An 18832-nucleotide genomic window follows, 5' to 3' on the forward strand; every position below is an offset into this window, starting at 1 on the left:
CAACTGACTGGATTTGGAATCCTGACTCCACTTAATAGCTGTGTGACCTTGGACACATTACTTAACCTCTCTGAAGTTCAATTTCTTTTTGTCTAAAATAGAGGTAATAATAAGACCTACCTTGGAACAAGAAGTTAGTTAATACACATAAAATACTTAGAGGAGTGGCTGGCACATGGTAAGAGCTCGATAAACATCACCTATTATTATAATTCATAGAGACCCAGCTTCTGCCCATTTACATGCATTTTCTTCATGGGTGGGAGCAGGATGGTCTTGTTAGTGAGGTCTCTCTAGCCAGGGCGGCTTCATGGACATGTGACCTGAGCAGTCTCAGCGGGCCTTGTACTCAGAAGGGCCCTGCTCTTGGTCTAATGCTCTGGTGTCAACGTGTGGAAATTCTTAATAATTTTTTAACAAGGATCCCCTGTGTTCACTGTGCACTAGGGCCTGCACGTTAGCTGGTCCTGCCTCCAGCCCTCGGGGGCTGGGGTAGGGGTAGCAGAGAGTAATGCAGCTCTGACTTCTGACACCTGCTCTTGCTTTCTTTTTTAGAGATGGAGCCAGATCATTGGTCCTCAGATCCTTCCACTGAGAGACCCCCCAGAGCAGCCACTCTGGGCTTTCATCTTCATTCTGGTGCTGGTGATGTGCAGAGTTCCCCAGAAAGCTGTGCTGAGTCAAGGACGACGATGACCTATTGCAGGAAAAGCCTGCTGTCACAGATGGGTCCACATTCCCACAGACATTTGGGGACATTTTTTCCCTTCCATGCTCCTAGACCAGTGTTGAACTCCTGTTACAACACTCAGCTATATTCTATTCTGAATCACAGTTATTGCTTTAGTGTCCTTTCTCTCTTCTCTACCTTATGAGCAGCGTGAGGATAGGAACGGCAGCTTCTTCATTTCTGGACCCCTCAATAATCTCCATAATGATGTTGCTCAGAGGAACAACAATAGCAAACTTTTATTCACTGTCTGCTCTGTTCCAGCTACTGCTGTAAGCACCTTGCAAGCTACTTAATCTCTAAATGACCCTACATGTGAGAGTCAGTTATATTCTGATTTTACAGATGAGAAAAGTAAGGCAAATAGAGGTTCAGTAAGTAGGGACTCAATAAACAGTTGTATTTAATTTATGCAGTCTTCAGTTATGCTAATACCAGACAAAGTGCATCTAGTGTCATATGTAATAACATCACTTACTTTTAAAGACTGAAAATCCTTAGCATGGAGCAAGCTGAAGCCACGAGAGCGTGACTTACACAATGTTACACGGGAAATTCATTGAACCAATATCTATGGAGTAATCATTAACATGTATTACAGTTCCTGTTTTCCAGTCCACAGTTCTTTCCATTTTGCTGCTCAGCCCCATGTAGAGGACAAAAGGTGGGTCTACTCAGAATCCCCCACCTGCCAGTTATTAATGAATCACTGCCCATCTCCAAACCTACCCCTCTGTTTGCTTCTTTGTGACGCTGGGCTGGGGCTGTGCAGACCGCATCTCTGCTTAGCCAGTGAGTCTTGGGCTGCGCTGAGAGGAGCTATGGCAGAGCCTGCAAGGCGGCAGGAGGAGGAGGGAGGGAAAGGCCCCCTTCTGTGGGCTTCCCCTTCCTGTCGGCGTGTCCCGTGCCGCTCAGGAGCAGCAGGTGCGTCCGGTTTGCTGTCTTCCCAACACTCGTGCAACCAGCTTCATCACTCCCGCTCAGAGTGGCCAGCGCACGGCAGGGACCCCGCTGAGTTTGGACCCCAGCACCAGCTGAGCTGTACTCCCACCTCAGGGTGCAGGTTCAGCTCTGCAGGGCCCCTAAATGTCTAAGTTTTAATAATTCCAACCTCTTCTCTTCATTGCCCCTGCGCCAGGGGTAGTTGCTGCCTCCTGAAGGTAGAACCTCCTGGTACATTTTGCCTTCCCAGTGCTTCAACATGTAGTACTTCTTTATATGACATTCTCTCAGTTAAAATAGCTGGCTTGGCCTGGCCACCAAAGAAGCCTCCCCACACTGTCCGGCTTAGATGTGGCTAACAAGGGAGGGTGGGGGTGATGGAATCAGAGTCCTCCAACAGAGCCCTCGTGACAAGAGAGGCGGTGCCAGCACCCACCGCCGGCCCTCCTGGTCTCCCCCTGTTCCCTGGAAGACGAGGGTGTCTTGGGTCGGCCTGAGTGCCTTTGAGAAGAGGCTATCTTGGCCGAAGAGCAAATGCATGCAGGAGTGGGGGCCCGATTTGCCAGAGTGGGTGGAAGTGGCCCACAGTAAGGTGAAGGGATCTATCCACAAATATTTTTCACAATTGCATACGGATTCATAGAGCAGCCTTACGTCATTCCATGCTGAAATTTTGTATTCAGGTTTTAAAGTATAGAATGTTAGCTTTAAAACAGCAGAATTGCAATGTATGAATATATATGTGTGTTTATGTTTGTATTTCCCTTCCTGTCGTTCCAGGGGCGGACCGCAGTAACCACGCCAGGCGAGGGTCCCCACGCCGGGGAAGAAAGGCCTGCAGACGCCCCTCCCTGCCAGACCTGCGCACCCCGGGCCTTGGCTGCTGAGTTGGTCGTTTTCTCACCCGTTGGCCTGTCTTTGGGAGATGAGGACTAGAAGGTAGTCGGACGATGCAAGTTCAAGCCAGGCTCTCAGTGGGCACCTGGGCCAGAGCAACTCAGCTTCCGTGGTGGAGAGGAACCCGCAAGTGAGCGGGGAAGTGGGGAGAGCAGAGAGCGGGTGACAGTGTGCACACGGAGCTCTGACGTCCCCAGGATCTTCCACGCTCACGTTCTGCCTTCGCTATTTCATGTGAAAGCAGTCAGCTCTCAAAGCCCAGATTAAGTTTTGGCATCTGAAGCCAAACTGGAGGCCCTGACTTGGGTGCCCTCTTGCTCTTTCTGAACTTCAGAGCTTGGCCAGGTCCCCGGGATCTGATAAGCCGCATCAGCAAAACCCAAGGAGACGGGAGCCCAGGCCTGGCCTTTGTTCCCTCCCCGACTATCTTCTTTCCGATCCTGGCTTCTCCACGTGAACTCATGGAACTTCCTCCAAGGACAGGGGCTTAACTTAGTCATGCAGGGCTGGAAGGAACTGGGGAAATCACAGGATGAGGCACGAGGATTGGGAGATCCATTTGTTTGCCTCATTCAATAAATAACTCCTGAGTGGATAGTCAACACATGTTTGAGTAAAAGAGAAGGAAAGGAGGAGGGAAGGAAGAAAGGAAAAGGAGGTGAGAAGGAATGCAGTCCACTCTCTTAGGCACAAGAAAAATGAATCCTAAAAAGAGTAAACGACTTGCCCTAGTTCATGCTGCTAGTTGGCAGCAGATACAGGACTAGAATTTGGGTCTCCTGATCTTTCCATTACATCACTGTGACACGCTGCGACTGAACTGGAATTATATCATCCCTAATGGTGCTACTTGTTCCTCAGGAAAAGGAGAATAAAGGATACTTTGATGGGTGGTGCGTGAGACAATTAATAACTTCAAAGAAACCTAGCTTGGCTGGGCCTACAAGTGACCATTGGCCTGGCCCCAGACCCAACGTGTCTTCATATTAATAGGCTGTATTTGCCCCATCAGCACCGGCATGCATGATTCCCTCCCGGTTTCTGGCTCTGACTGAGGCCCATGGGAACATCAGTGCACACGCAGCTCAGTGATGTCAACTCAAGCTGCTATGAGCTCTGGTTGGAAGGAAGCCAGCATTTCTGGCCTAGAACTTCAGCTGAAAAGCGAAAGGCATATGCCTAGCTGATAAATGATTGAATCTGATTCTTCTTAGTGAGGGGTAGAAATAAACTGAGCATCACAAAGGTGTATATCAGGTGATCAAATGATCAATCTATGAGTGTTTATTAAAGGACTGCTGTGTGCCCACTGTCATTCTTGGAGAAAGCCCTGTCCTCACAGAGCTTATAGTCTGAGATGATAAGGTATAGATGAGTGTAAAGGTATAGAACAGTACGGCTACCTGACACTAGGCTGGTGAGGGCAGGAAAGGGTGTGGGAAGAGATGTTAGCTTAGAGAACTTACAAAAATACAGCTGCTGTCTTCAAATGAGGTGAAGGGGAGTAGGGCTGTTCTGTGTAGCTCCAGAGGACAAACGGGTAACAGGTAGGTGTGCTCAGGCCCAGTATAAGGAGGGATGCTTTAATGATCAGAGCTGTCCAACATGGTAGGGCTGGCTTGTTAGGCAGAGGGCTCCTCATCCCCAGAAATGCACTATCACAGCTTCGTAGAAGACCGTCATAGACACAGCAGAAAGCAGTCCAGGTTGGGGTGGGAGATTGTTTTGGATGACGTCTAAATGTCCTTCTTTCCAACTCTCAGACCCCAAGATTGGTTGTGTAGGAAAGGATTACACTACATGTTGCAGATGGTCAGTGAGTGCAATGATAGCAAGAAAGTGACGTCGCCGCTTGTAGCCTCCATCTCTTCAACTGCTAGGTGAGGAAGATGAAGCATGCCTACCTAGAAAGCTGCTAGAGAAAGTGAGAGGGTGGATCTGTGCGTAGAGGGCACATTTAATAGGGCTGTGGGGGAGTGGCCAGTGAAAGCCTATGAGGAAGAGGCCTTTGGAGTGATGTGACTATGTACAATAATGACAATTGCAACTATTCTGTATTGAGCCCTTTTATGCCAGGCACTTTCAAACCATATTTACTCTCCCAGCAACTCTAGAAATTAAGCGATCATTCGTATTTTATAAATGAAAACTGAAGCTCAGAGAGGCTACACAGCCAGCAAGTAGTCGAGGCTGACCTCGGGCCCCTGTTATCTAACTTCACGTCCAGACTCTTGACTAACAGGGTGTCTGTGACTCATCCACACAGGTGACCTGGGCCTAAGATGGAGCTGGGTCTCGCAAGAACCTGCAGGTAGAGCTCTCTTACCTTGACCACATGGAGCTTGGGCAACAGATTGCAGTCGGCCAGGGTCAGCTCGTCCCCATCCAGGAACTTTCGCCGGGACGCCTTGTCGTCATCCCCACGAGTGCTGGCGTCGATCTCCTCTGGGAGAGGGGTGGTCAGGTAGTCATCCAGCTTCTTCAGAGCCTTGGTCAGGCCTCTCTCAAGGGCTGGCAAGGAAGAGCAAAAGAAGGGGCTTTGGTCAAACTTCTTGCCAGTGGATACAGCCACAGAGTCTTCAGAGGAGAGTAGCTCACCTAGAATCCTGTCCCCTTGTCACAGTGCCAGCTCTCCACACACCACAGAATACCTGGCGACCATTAACAGGATGCAGTGGAAGTGTGCTAAATAGCCCAAAAAGGCAAACTCTAACCAAACAATAAACACCAGCTAATCCTTTATTTTGAAAAATATATATAAATACAGAAATACAATAGCTAGGAAATATACCAAAGCTTTTGCAGTGCTTATCTCCAGCAGGTGCAATAACACTAGCCAACTTTTATTTTTTCTGATCTATATTTAACCAATATTCCACAATAAAACTGCATACTAATTTTGTAGAAAGAAAGGACTATTAAATAAGTAAATAAAAACTGTATGGAAGACCTAGGACAGAGAAATGCACCAGCTTTTGTGGAAGTGTTAACTATGGCTAATCCAACCTGAGAGGAGTTGGGGACAAGGCCTCCAGGAGGACACGACAGAGGAAATAGAGCAGCCCTGTTTGGTGTGGCCCCAAGCGATAGGTGTCAGAGAGGCACACTTGAGTTTAATCTAGGGAAGATTGTTCTGAAAATCAGTGCTGCCCCAGTGCAAGGGCCAGACCCCCAAGCAATGGGCTCCACCAGACATGTGCGACCACAGCTACATGGAAAGCTGTCAGGGTTATGGCTCAAAGAGTGAGCACCCGCAGGAAGATAATGGGGCAGAAGACTTTTATAGTCTTGCCCCAATAATTGTCTATCAAATAATTCATTTAGACATATGAGTAGAACAAAATACCCAAAATAACAGCTGTGGGAATTCATGATCGCTCAAAGTCATTTTCCCCAGAATCTCACAGTCCATCCCAACCATAGGACACTAACACAGAAACTTTCCACCTGAGCTCAGAGGACAGAGAGGAGATGGCTGGCTGGGTCATCAGCCACTGCACCTGTGTCATCAGCCCTGTTGACACCGGCTGTTTTTACAGACTCTAGTTTAGAGTGTGACACTGAGATAATGGGAGTCGGTCCTGATGTTCATTCCAGCAGACACACGGGGATGTTGCCTTCCGGAGGCAAAGCAGGGAGGACTGTCCTCTTGTTCAGATTTTCCCAAATGTGCTTTCTGTGAGCCACTCCTCACACAACCCACTTTTGTCTGTTCACAGAAGGCCTTTTGTTCGAGACAATGGAATGACACCAGCCCAAGATAAATGAATTGAACGTTTACTGGAATGTTTGAAAGCCGGCTGGAGGTTGGACATGGTTTCTCAATACTTCCTTCTCCCTGGTGTGGCATTTGAACTTCATCATCTGCTTTGTGTTTCCAGTTTGGGAGAATAGAGTAAGCAGGGCTGGGAAAAATGCTTATATTCCCTTTAGTAACTGTCTAGACTGTGCTGGGACTGCAAGACTATTCAAAGGCAAAGGCAGAGGGTGGGTACTAAACAATACTTACTATGCTTTTCCCCGGAAGCACTTGCGATTTATACTGGGTTTGTTTGCTTACTCACATCCCTCTACCCCTTTCAATTATGGAGATGATGCCAAAATCTTGATTATAATGAAGAAAGGAAGAATCAAATATTGTGCTTGTCAAAATTTGACCAACCAATATCATCCAACGGGAAGAGAAATATGATAGGAAATGAGACATTGCAGGTTCTAATTCCAAATGCCCCTTGGAGACCCAAGCAGGCCACTATACAAGTCTGTGCCCAAGTCACCAGGTCTGGGAACTGTCGTGAAGTTTGGGCAAGAGGCCCAGAGCAGCCATTGAAGCTCCTTGGGAGGATAGTTCTGGATAAATTCCAACTAGCTCTCTACTGGTTCCCCAAGATGGAGGGGATACAGTTTAGCAGTGGGAATGGTTGTTGCTTTATGTCACAACAGGGATATGCCATGTCACATGCCAAGTGGGTCCGTTCTGAGGCTGTCCTCTGTGCGCAAGTCTCATTGCTGGGTTGTGTGCGGTTTTGATCAGGAATGTGAAGGCTGGAGTTGGTAATCACGGGAGAGAGAAGAGGAGACGAGGCAGCAGGGACGGGGCCATGTGGTCTGGAGCTAACCTGTATTTAAATTCTGACCCTGCCCTAGGTGGATTCACCATGAAGCTGCTGAGCCTTAAGCTTTGAGTCCTTCATTGCCTGGGCCCCTTCCAAGGACTGAGACTTGACTTCAAAAATTCCTTATTTGTACTTATTGTATTGGCTTCAGACCCCACAAATCCCACATGTGTCACTGATTCTGGCGCTTAGGCATGACTTTGGGCGAAGTTCTCAACTTTGCTGAGCTTCAGTTTTCTCATCTCAATAATGGGACTAAAGACCCCTAATCCTCATAAGGCCATGAGAAGATTAACTCAGATAATGCAGAGAAAGTGTCTTATACAGTGCCTGGCCCATACGAGTTCATCATTAACGGTGGCTGTTGCTGTTACATTACCAAATGTGGGGCCACTGTCCTGCTGTCTCTTACTCACCCCATACTCTTGGCCAGTATATTCCTGAAAATCTCAAGATACAGCAAAGGACAGATTTTAAGAAGGCCTAGTACTGTGGCCAAGTCCCTAGAGAGGGAAGTCAATAGCCTGGAGATTTGCTTCCCTTCCCTATTTGAATACAGCAAAGCCCTGTATTTAATGTACAGCCTTACACTCCCCTGGGATCCTCCTCAGTAACAAGCTGTGTTGAGAGGCACAGCCAGAGGGAAAAAGATGCCACATGCCTGTGTGCTAAAACATTGCCATGTGATGAGATAACAAATAGCAGCACCCACACATTCTTTGCCAGTTTTTTTCCTCCTACCTGCCAACACACACATTGACCTGGGCTCAACCTGGCATCCATAGAATTTAATGATCTCTCTGGGCTGATGGGACCAGGTCATGAAGCCATTTGTGTTGAACTTTCTGCTCTGGTAGGAGCAAGGAGGATGTGAAAGAAACCAGACATGTGACAAAGAGACGTTAATGCCTTCAGTGTTTGTATTTGACACTCTCCCTCCAAAAGACGTCCTCTGGGTTGCTGGATGGGATAATGCTCAGACTGCAGCAAGTGAGCCCGGGGTCGGTGCACCCCAAACCCTGGGATCATTCACATCCCAGGCACTTGATGGATACCCGGTCCTTTCCCTGCTTTCTTCCCCTCTCCGCCTCTGCTCCCCATAAAGATTTATTCTGTACCACACACAAATGCACCGGGTAAAATATGTGACGAGGAAACAAGGGGAATAGTTCATAAATATTCTCAGCCATATGCAAACAATCTCAAATTTATTTTTCTCTTTTTTAAAGAGGAAAAAAAAAATCCACCCATTCCGTGATCACTTCCAGATTCATTGAGGTTGATATTACATAAGACCCAATATTGTTTTCTCGTTGTAGAGAAATAATGACTTGGAAACGGCAATTTGAGCTAAGAAAATAATATATTCTTACCAGGGCATGGAGGCTGAATGGGGAGCTGGGAGCCAAGACGCTAACCCAGCCTCCAGCAAGTTCCTGCAAGCACAGCTCAGCCCCGCTTTGCTGGCAGGGGGCAGTGCGGGTCCTGACGAGCAAGCCCTGGGCTCAGAATTCACGTGGAGAGGAGCGGGTGGCAAAGGTGGTCTTTGAAAGGACGAGAGCAGCTCTGTGGGCCCAGGTGGATGCACACTCAATTTCTCACGTGTAGCTTTTCTCTGGCATGTGCGCTTGCAGTGAAATAAGAATGAGGGGCCACATCTGACCACTGTCTGCAGCCTGGATGGTCTGTTCAACCGTCCAGGGAGAGGGGATGGTGGCTACTGGGTGCTGGCCAGGCTGAGCACCCTCCACCCTGCTCTGTTCCTTTCATTGCTCTAATCCCATCCTCAGCACAGCAAGAAGATACACTCACCAACTTCCTGCAGTGAGCTGGCGAATGTTTATGCACCTATCATTTAAACACACAATGAGGCTATTGAGACGGGAACTATTACCCATTCTCATTTAACAGATGAAGAAACTGAGTCTTGGACTTACCGCATACGCTTATGCAAGCACACAAACAGGTGGGGCCTTAAACTGTTCAAACTACTCCTGGGATGTACGGTGAAAATGTGCCATGTTTTGTTTGTAACTGCTGTGGTCTTCCAGACTCCCAACCCCTGGGTAGTGGGAAAACAGCAACAACTTTAATTTAGTCCATTCCGGATTATAACCTAGTCTGATGTAATAATTGAAATAGTCCCTCTAGAGAAATCTTAGTCTCTTTTGCATAAAAATGATCAGTTTCTCAGAGAGCCTGCCCCTCCCTGGACTCATGGGACTGGGGGTTGGGAGAGGAGGTTCCTGTGACCTCATGGCACCGAGGAGAAGGGGGTTCTGGAATCTATGGGGTAGGAGGCCCTACGAAGCTAATATGCACTCTTTATCTCTTCTCAGTATGTTTCCTTTCAGAGTAACCATGGGATTGTTGGTCCTAGGGTGGGGTTCACAGGTGGGCCATAGGTCACAGGTGGGCTGCTTGCCTCCCTCCAAAACCTGGAAGGATACCCAAGCAAAGCACCACACCTGGCTCCTAAACATCTCTAGTGCCTGGACTGTTCTGCATCTCTCTTTTCTTCTTCCCCAATTCCCTCAAGCCAGGACAGGTGGGCTTTTCTTTTATTTTCCTATGTCAAATAGTCAATCAGCCATAGAGGAACAGGCCTCCCGGCCTAGCAGTACAGGCAGAAGGGCTGTTTCTACTCTGTGAGCTGAAGCCTCCAGGAGGGTTCTTGGGTGAAAATTGAGATATGAAAGAATTTAGAAAATCTTGAGACGATAGCTTAGGGGTTATAAGGCTACTTACTGTCTTGTTGAAAACGCTATTTTGAATATCAGAAGCTGAACATTGAAATCCTTTCTCTCTCTTAGAATTCCTTCTGCAGAAACCCTAATCTCTCTGGGGTTACTGGATGCCTAAGACAGATTAAAATCAGGTACTCAGACAGGCAGACAGAAAAATATTTTCAAAATATTAGGTCTCCTATAAAAGTTAGGAGCAAAGCTAGGATTTAAAAACAAGGTTGTTAGATTCTAAAACTTAACCTTCTCCCACTCTGCAAGGCCACTCCTGGGTGCCAAGAACCGTCCCATTGCTCCTTGGGTGTCCACGTGGCCTGCCATGCACTGCAGGCTGCTCTCACGCACCTGTATTCCCCTGACTAAAGAAAGTATCACTCCCTCCTCCTACCTTCCGTCTAATTCGATAACATATTTGTGTTCTGCTATTAGTGGTTGATTTGAGCCAGAATTCTTGGTACTTGCAGTGATCATGATTGAGTCTAGAGAGTCTTCTCTGAGTAGAGGGTCTACCACGACCCACTCTTCTTCACATCATTTCTCAGCAACAAACACAAACTCTGCCTGCCCGCGGGGCCAATGCTGTCATGTGGTCTGTGCGACAACGAAACATCTGGGCAAAAAGTGAGAGATCCGTTTGGATTTTGCCTATGAAGAAAGAAATGTCTAGATATTAAAAAATACCTGGAGGACGGAATGAAGTTTTTGCTTTTCATCTTCTCATTTGGGATCATGTCGATTTGACAAAAGGACGCTTTAAAAAAAAGTGCAGCTGTGGTTTGAAGGAGACCACAGCAGAGAGTTTTCTGGCCAGCACAGGTTCTTGCAGAACAAATACAAAGATGGCCATATGCTGTTGACTATCTGATAGTTTAAAACATAAATGTGATGGGAACAAAAAAAAAATCAAATAATAAGAATTTAATGTCACCTCTTCCTTGCCTGTTTGGATGAAGAAGCCCCCTTCTTTTCAAGCCCAGCTATGGGAGAAGAGGAGGAACTGAGAGGTCAAATTGCCCAGGGCCGCAGATCCAGGAGTGAGGGGTGCTGAAGCCCCAGCAGGGCCCAGGAGAGTTAAGAGGGTGAAGTGGGGTGTAGACCAAGCAGGCAGAGATGTAGATGCTGTCATGAGGAGCTTAACTTTGAGAAGAGACAAAGATGTTCTAAGGGGATTTTTAGGATGTTCGTCTTTCTGATGGGCAGTGTGAGCACCCCCCACCCCCCAAGAAACTTTACATAAAGATCTACATTCATCTCTCAGGTTTTGGAAATTAGTCATGTAGCTTTTCTCAGTTGCCAAAGTCCTTACAGAGAGAGAAAGGTGGCCCAGTTATAGTCAGGTTACATGAGCCTGAATGACCACACAAATGCAAAATTATAAAGCAGGTGGAAGCTGAGTTTCTCTCACCAGCAGTGTCCCTTCCAGAACACACAGCAGGTGAGGGGTGGCTGATCCTCCTGGTCCTTTTGTCTCTTAAAGCAATGTCTACTCCAGGTCCTTAGACCACACAGAACCAGAAATGGCAGCAGAGTTTTAGGAGATGGGAAGGGGGCTTTCTGTCAGGTCTAGTGAGCCCCCCTCTGCCCTGCCTGTGCCCTCTGGACATGTTCGATGTCACTGGTATCCTCAAGGAAGGAACAGAGAGAGCCTGGGTCGGGGCTGCCAGGGAGAAGCCCTGCGAGGTCCCCTCCGAGGACCTGTGATAACAAATGCAGTGGCAGAGGGACACGTTCACACCAGCACCCAAGGGACTTGGGTTTGGATCCTGCTGCTGCTGCTGGTTGTTAAAGCATTTTCTACAATGTCTGGTGCAAAGTGAGACTTCATTAAAGATGGCCATTGTTATTATTATTACAGCTGTAGAACTTAAGTTTATGGAGGATGGGAGGGAAGAAGACACTGAGTGAGAGATGAGAGAGCAAGAGATCAGCTCAAGGCAGAAGAAGTTTGGTGTCTGAAGCGAAGCTTATCTGAACATTCTAGAACTTTCTAGGTCCAAGGGGAATCCCGGAGAGCTCACAGGATGAGGCTCACCCCTGCATTTCCCAACACATTAGGGATCGAAAGTTGCCTGGAATCATCTCTCTGGGTTTGGCATTGTTCTCTCCAAGCTACATGGGTGTGCCTAGTTTTCCTGGTTGGACAGTTTAGAGAATTCGTGTCCACCTTTGGCATCAGACCAAGAACACTGGACTTGGCCTCATGGCAGAGAGAAGGAGGTTGTCAGATCCGCTCTGGCTGTGAAAGATCCAGGGGCTCACATGTGGGACGCGATTCCTGGGCCTCCGTTTCTAGGCAGTGGGGAAAACAGGAAAGGCGGAAAGACAAACAGCAGTTTATGAGAAAGCAAAATGCAATGGCACCTTCAACAGATGCCCCACTGTTGGCCCGTGCGGCGTCGGCTGGGCTCGGGAAGAGTCTGCACACAGGCTGCCGCTCGCGGCATTGTTTGTTTGTTCTAGAAAGAATTTCGGTCCTGGATGGGAGGATGAATTAGATGACAGGCTCCTACAGTTCCGCTCAGTAAAAGGCCAGTAGATGATACTTTATTCCAAAGACAGGACTCAAGTCTTACAACCACAGTGGATTAGGATATGCATAGGACACTGTCATTGCCCTCAAGGTCCCTTTTGGTGGAGAGAATCACTGAGTGAATGGAGCCCTTTCTGATATATTTCCAAGGAATTTAGGGATTTTTCCTTGAGGCAAAGACATATTCTCCAGGTACGTTCTTCCACAAACTCTATAGGGGATCCTTGTGAAGAATCACCTTTTTTATATAACAAATCAACCTTACTATATTTTGCTTATGTTCAGAAGTATTATAACAAACAACAAAAACAGAACACACATATATATTTTTTTGTTTGCAAAAAAGACGAGCCTTTGGCCAGTATTTGGCTGTATTTAAAACACTAGGATGGCAAAAAATGTAGGAAAACTTCAGTGTGCCTTTCACGTAATTTTTTTTTTAAATAAGAAGGGAGGCATGGACAACATGGACAATTCCAGATCCAGATAATTTTCTAAATAGTCTAAAAGCCACAGTACGTTTGAAGAGAAAGATTCTCAATTAGGTCTGCAAATTTAGGTTTCCTTTGGTGCGCATAACCTGTACCATGTGAGCTCCCCAAATATTTACTTATCAACAGAAGGAAAAAGAGAGAGAGAGAGATTGAGAGAGAGAGAGACTCCGGGGCGGAGGGAAGGAGCTAGCTGGAGCCAGGGGCGAATGTGTTCCTGATTAGGGAACCAGCTCAGACTTTAGTCATGGGGCAGAGGCGACCCCTTCTGGCCTGTCCTTAAGCAGAGAAAACTCTTCTGCATTTTCCACTGAGAACACGTCTGTGTGTTTTCTATTAGGCTTTCCAGAAACTCATAAATGGTTGTAAAACCCATTGTGCTAATAGAAAGAATGACATAAATGCTGACTGAAGCTATTAATGCTGGTTGTAGTTTATGTGGCAGACTGAATCACGCTGAAATCTGTGAGTTTCTTTACGGTGACTTTATAACAGGTTATTTTTAAGTATCAGGCCGTAGATTAGATTTAATGTTGGTGTTCAAACATTTGGAATGAGCTGGTCAAGGGACATTCTGACTTTATCTTGACTGGTCTAGCGTTTAGACCTAGAGACTTTCTCAACTCTCCCTCCACCAGACACTTAGGTGGAAGGGATTTAACCATATTTTGTCTTGCTTCATCCTCAATTGGCCACATCTTTTATATATAAGCCATTCACAAATTTAAAAACTGCCTCCCTGCCACCTCAACTCCACATTTAAATAATTACTGGTCTGAGTAATTCTGTGACCATCCTATGAATTCTCTTCCAGTTGCTCATTCTTTCATTTGTTACACAGGTGTCTATTCAGTGCCCCCTGGGGGCCAGGTTTGGTGGCCCTTGCCCCACATGGACTGCTGGGTCAGGACTCTGATGGTGAAGCCGGGGACTGTTGAGTATATTTAAGAAAACACACACGGTAGTCATTAAATGAGCTTTCATTGGTTTACGCACTGATTTGACCACCATTTCCTAAATGACTTCGTCTTGTTTAAAAACTCAGCACCATATGCATTTTAAATATTAAATGTGTAAGAGGCACAAGTCAATGTATGGCATGCACAGGCCATGGGACCAGCTGGCTGGGTTGGGATCCTGACTCTGACACATACTAGCTTGGACAGGTTGCTTAACCTCCTGTGCCTCAGTTTTCCTATCTGTAAAATGGAGATCATAGCACGGCCTACCTTATAGGGCTGCCAGGAGTAATAATTGAGTCATCAGCTGTAGAGAGGGCTGAGAATGGTGCCTGGCAGTAAGCAGTCTTTATGTGCAATGTGTCTGTGCTGATGTATGAGAATCGAAGCATACAAAAAACCTAATAAATTCTTAGAGTTGTGAGAAAAATGTGGCTCTTGCCTCTGGCCCTCCTTGATAAACATTGTACTTGACGCATCCTCTGCCCTGAGGAAGTCACCCCAGACAAATTATGCAGAGTCTTTTCTTGAGTTTCATAAACGCTAACATGAACAGGGACAGTCAGCTGGTCCTTTCATTCTGACTCTGCAGCCGTCACCGCAGTCGGCCACGGTAAACCTTCCTCCTAAGAGCTGTGAAATGGGCCAGGCTTAGGGGTTGGGGTGCCCCATCCTTTTCAGAATTCCCCAGATATGCTACACTTGTACCCAGACCTCCCTCCCCTTTGCTCAGAGCAGTTCCCCGGGTGCCCCTTACTTGTCCCCACATGAATTACTGTTTAGGGGGAGAAGCTACCCACTGGTTGTTTTAGTTGCACAGTGTTTACTACATGAATCCTGTGTCTTCTAAAGTTTGAAGTAAGAGTGTAGCAGATTAAATGTGCAATGTTATACTTCTGTTTCCTAAAATATAGGAGGGGTGATAACTCAGATTTTGTCAAACCCAAAGGAGAATTTGAAATAGTGTGTCCTTTTTGGCAATGACTAGATCAGATATTTTTACCATAGGGGAAAAAAATTACCTTAACTTCAAAGTGAATTATATGTAAGAATCCATTCTCTCCTTCTTTATTACAAATAGAAAACAGAACCTACATTTTTTTTTCAGGGTAGTGATGTGCCCAGTCAAAAATACTCATCTTCCCAGACTCCCTGACTTTCAGCTAGAGGAGGCCAAATGACCAAGTTATGGCTAATGAGATGTAAGTAGAAGTTTATCAGTGGGCTTCCAGGAAAGATAAGACAGATGCAGCTGGCACTGTCTGGAACTCAGATGTAATGTCTGGAAGTGGAGCAACCGTCTCGTGACATGAAAATAACAATCACACACTTACGATAAAGAATAGGGAGCTCTAAGGAGCTGCATCCATGACTTCTTTAAGCAACTACATTTGCCTGGAACTCTACTCTCTGGACTTCTTGTTATGTGAGAAAAGCAAACTCCCAGTAAGAAGTAAACATTTATCAAGAGTGCTTAGAACAGGACATGGCACATAGTAAAATGCTATACAGGTTTTACTAGTAAAATAAAATAAGTATTTGCTTTAGTCACCGTGATCAAGTTTCTATTCTATACAGCCAAACACAACCTTTGCCAGTACACATAGGTATTGCCAATATTTCATTATTCCATTTTTATTCTAGCACTTTGTACAGTGCCTAGCACAGAATAAGCATTTGCTGAACAAATGAGCTATTCAGTGGGGTCTGTGAAAAGATGGGGGACTCTGTATGTCTCTATTTGCTTACGTAACTGGCTTAACCTCGTTAGAGCGCCTACAAGGGTTCCCTGTCATTGTACAATGATAGCACGCGGTCTGTTGAGAATGGGTGAGGGGGTTCTGCTAGTCTGGTCTGAGATGCCCTCCCGCAGGTCCCAGCCTCTTTGTCATCGGAGCCAAAAGAGAAGCATCCCGCACCTCTCGGCCAAGTGACTCAGTTTGAACTGAGGTGTGGCCAGACCCAGGCAAAGTGTTGGGTACAACTTATCTTCGGGGTCCCTACAATGGAAACAAAACATGGGTCACTGTCACTGCAAAACGTAATGGACATGTGACCATCAGAGAATTAGAGCTGAGTGCCCTGGGCCTCAGAAATCATTTGGTTCAGCCCTCCCCACTGCAGAATATTCGGGAATGGGAGAGGTTCCGTGTGTGAGCACTGAGAAACACATTTACTGCGATCCAGGTCATCAAACGCTTCTTCCATCCGGGTTCCTGGAAAGATAATTTGCCCCGTGGCTTCTAGCTGAAAGAACACTAGAATTTAGCCTTCTGGGGTTTCCCTTTTGACTCCTGGTGAAGTATCACCTTTAACACCAAGTATAATTTCCCTTGAATGTAGTTATAAAAATAAAGGTGAAAAGAAAAATACCACTTAAGAAAATGCCCCTGTCATGCTGATGGTCTTAGTGAGGACAGCTGTTCAGATTCTCACACTTATTGATTAAATGAGATTATTCAGTTTTTTCACCATGAAGCTTGATTTCATGTAATGGAGGTTAAAAAGCATGATATGTTCTCAGGTGAAAGATAGCCCTTGTCATAGAACATCATAAACTTTAAATGGGGACTGGGAAGTTTCAAAGAAACTTCCGGAGCATAGGGGCCTGCAGAGCCGGGACAGGCTTAAAAGGTGAGGGTTCCAGAGCGGAACAGGAGGTGGCTGGAGGAAGTGCCCTAGACCCTGATGAGTTGGGGGGGCCTTTTTTTTTCATCATCTATCAGGTAAACATGTAGAGAGGGTGTGGGCATCTCGAAGTGTCTGGGATATGATTCATTCATTGAGCACCTGCTCTGGGTCAGACTCTGAGCTGGGCATGAGGATGACAATGATGAAGGAGACACACTCAGCCTGTTTCCTGGCAGAGACAGCTGCCCAGAACCCTGCTCCTCTGGGCACAGCCCTGAATCAGCAGCGTCGAAATCGCCTGTTGCTCTCGGGCCCTGCCCCAGACCCACTGCCTCGATATCCGCTTTGTAATAAGGCCCTGGGAGAGACCAGAAGATGCCGCCCTGTTGAACTGAAGCAGCAGATACAGGAAAGCTCTCTGACCTCCCTCTATTTGCCTAAAAACAGGGCATAGATTTACAAAGACAAAAAGCATCCTGTCCCCCTTGTACCAGGGACAACCACTGAAGACAACTTTAGATTCTTATTGCCCTGGAGATGGTACCAGGGGAATCCACACAAACAATTTTTACTAACTAGCCTCTACCTGCCATTCATTTATTTGCATTCCCTCAAGTCACTGCCCCTAGAGACTCAATGGCCTTTTCCTTTGTCACTTCTCTAAAAATTTACTGTCCTTAGTTGAAGATGCTGTATAAACCGGAACTCAAAGCATCCTTTTTGAGAACTGCTCATTCCCAGGGTGTCTCCCATGTATGTATGAAATATACATGTTAATAAACTTCTGTTTGTTTTTTCTCTTGTTAATCTGTCTTTTGTTACCGGGGGTCCCTTCCAGTTAAGAACCTATGGGAGTTATTCTTCCCCTATAACCCCTAGGTGACTCAAAGGTACGGTTAAGGGAGAAAATGGTCCAGCTAACAAGACAAACAAAAAGAAGTACCTCCTTGCCCTTGAGTCTTAAATGCATGTGTCTTTAAGAGCTCATGAGCCTACTTAGGTTGAACCCATAAACAGGCCTGAGGTGAGGTGGAGGCCTTCCAGATAGTTCTAGAGCAGGATTTTTTAAAAAGCTAGAGCTTTTAAAGTCAAAATTCTGTGTAGCAACTTTTTCTCCAACAAATTATCCTCTCTAAGCCACTGATAAATTCAGAATAGCAGACTGGATCTAACCGCTGGTTCCAATTCTTATGTTTTAGTAATAGCAGTTTGTAGCAAAAGAGTTTGGAAGCTGAGAAATGCCTGCTGTGTCCTGGCTCCACCGTGTCTTCTGAACAACGTTCCCATTCCCCAGGGTCTCCTTGTGAGATGGAGAGAACGTTGCCCATTCTCCCTGCATAAGACAGTGACAAATTTGACAAAGGGAGTTTATAAATTGGGGTGTTTGAAATCTTTGCTAGAAGGTTGGGCACACCACTTGGATTTCACATCGCATCATTTTCAGCCCCACCTCTACCAAAAATGAGGAAATCCGTGTTACATGTTAGTTCCCCTGGAGCCATTCTCTCCTAAGAGTTGACAGAGGCATAGAGAATTTTTCCTCAAAGCTACATCCTAACCACAGACAAGGGGTTATGAGTGTAGTAATTGTGTAAGCCGTGATGCACTTGACCTGCACACCCACGTACACACCACTGCTCTTCTGTGGTCTGAACACCTTGTGCTTAGGGGTACGGCTGTGAGACCCATATCATGTCCCATCACTAATATAACTTTGCACTGTGTGTGTAAGCATGATTTTTTTCAGATTAATTGAAATCAGTCTGTTTATTTAAGGAGGTACGTGATGGCCTTTGCTAAATACATAGAAACATTGGAACACACACAAACTGCATAAGTCTATGTGTGTGTATGTTTGTGTGTGTGAGAGAGAGAGAGAGAGAGGGAGACAGGGAGATTGGGAACGTAGTCAGTCCCCACATGTAGACTGCACAAAGACAAGAGGTGTCGATTGCATAAGATGAAGTAACGGTAGCGAGAGGTGAAAGAACATTTAACTCATGTACAAATTAGTCATTTAATGTTCCTTTATTCCCCAGGTCTTGATCTGAGTCCAGGCCAGACCAGGAGAGCTCGCTCTGGTCAGACGGCGGGAAATTCCACCACATGGAATGGTGTTGGTGGTCTCCGCTCGGGGAAGCCCACACAGCGAAATCCCACTAATGAATGCGCCCACCCACGCAGGACCCTCCTCCCCCGCCCCCCTCCCCAAGCCTGCCGCATTCAACACGCCACCCCGCCATCCACCGCCTTCCTTACGACTGCCCAAGGATTCATTTCAGGAACAAGATT

General features: G+C 46.4%; 1 protein-coding gene and 1 long non-coding RNA gene across 2 annotated transcripts in view; both read right to left on the minus strand.

Annotated features, from left to right (window-relative positions):
* CLIC5 (chloride intracellular channel 5) overlaps positions 1 to 18832 on the minus strand; it is a 99470-nt gene that overhangs the window by 4217 nt on the left and 76421 nt on the right. Inside the window, exon 5 of the mRNA XM_045543669.1 lies at positions 4896 to 5080. Within this exon, the coding sequence (XP_045399625.1) occupies positions 4896 to 5080 (185 nt within the window). The remainder of the gene's footprint in view (positions 1 to 4895; positions 5081 to 18832) is intronic.
* On the minus strand, positions 8801 to 9993 carry LOC123632908. Its single transcript, XR_006733500.1, has 3 exons — positions 9123 to 9993; positions 8998 to 9033; positions 8801 to 8812 (listed from the first exon to the last, which is right to left on the minus strand). It is a non-coding gene; the product is annotated as an uncharacterized LOC123632908 (long non-coding RNA).

Source organism: Lemur catta, chromosome 2 (genome assembly GCF_020740605.2).
Source record: "Lemur catta isolate mLemCat1 chromosome 2, mLemCat1.pri, whole genome shotgun sequence".
NCBI lineage: Eukaryota > Metazoa > Chordata > Mammalia > Primates > Lemuridae > Lemur > Lemur catta.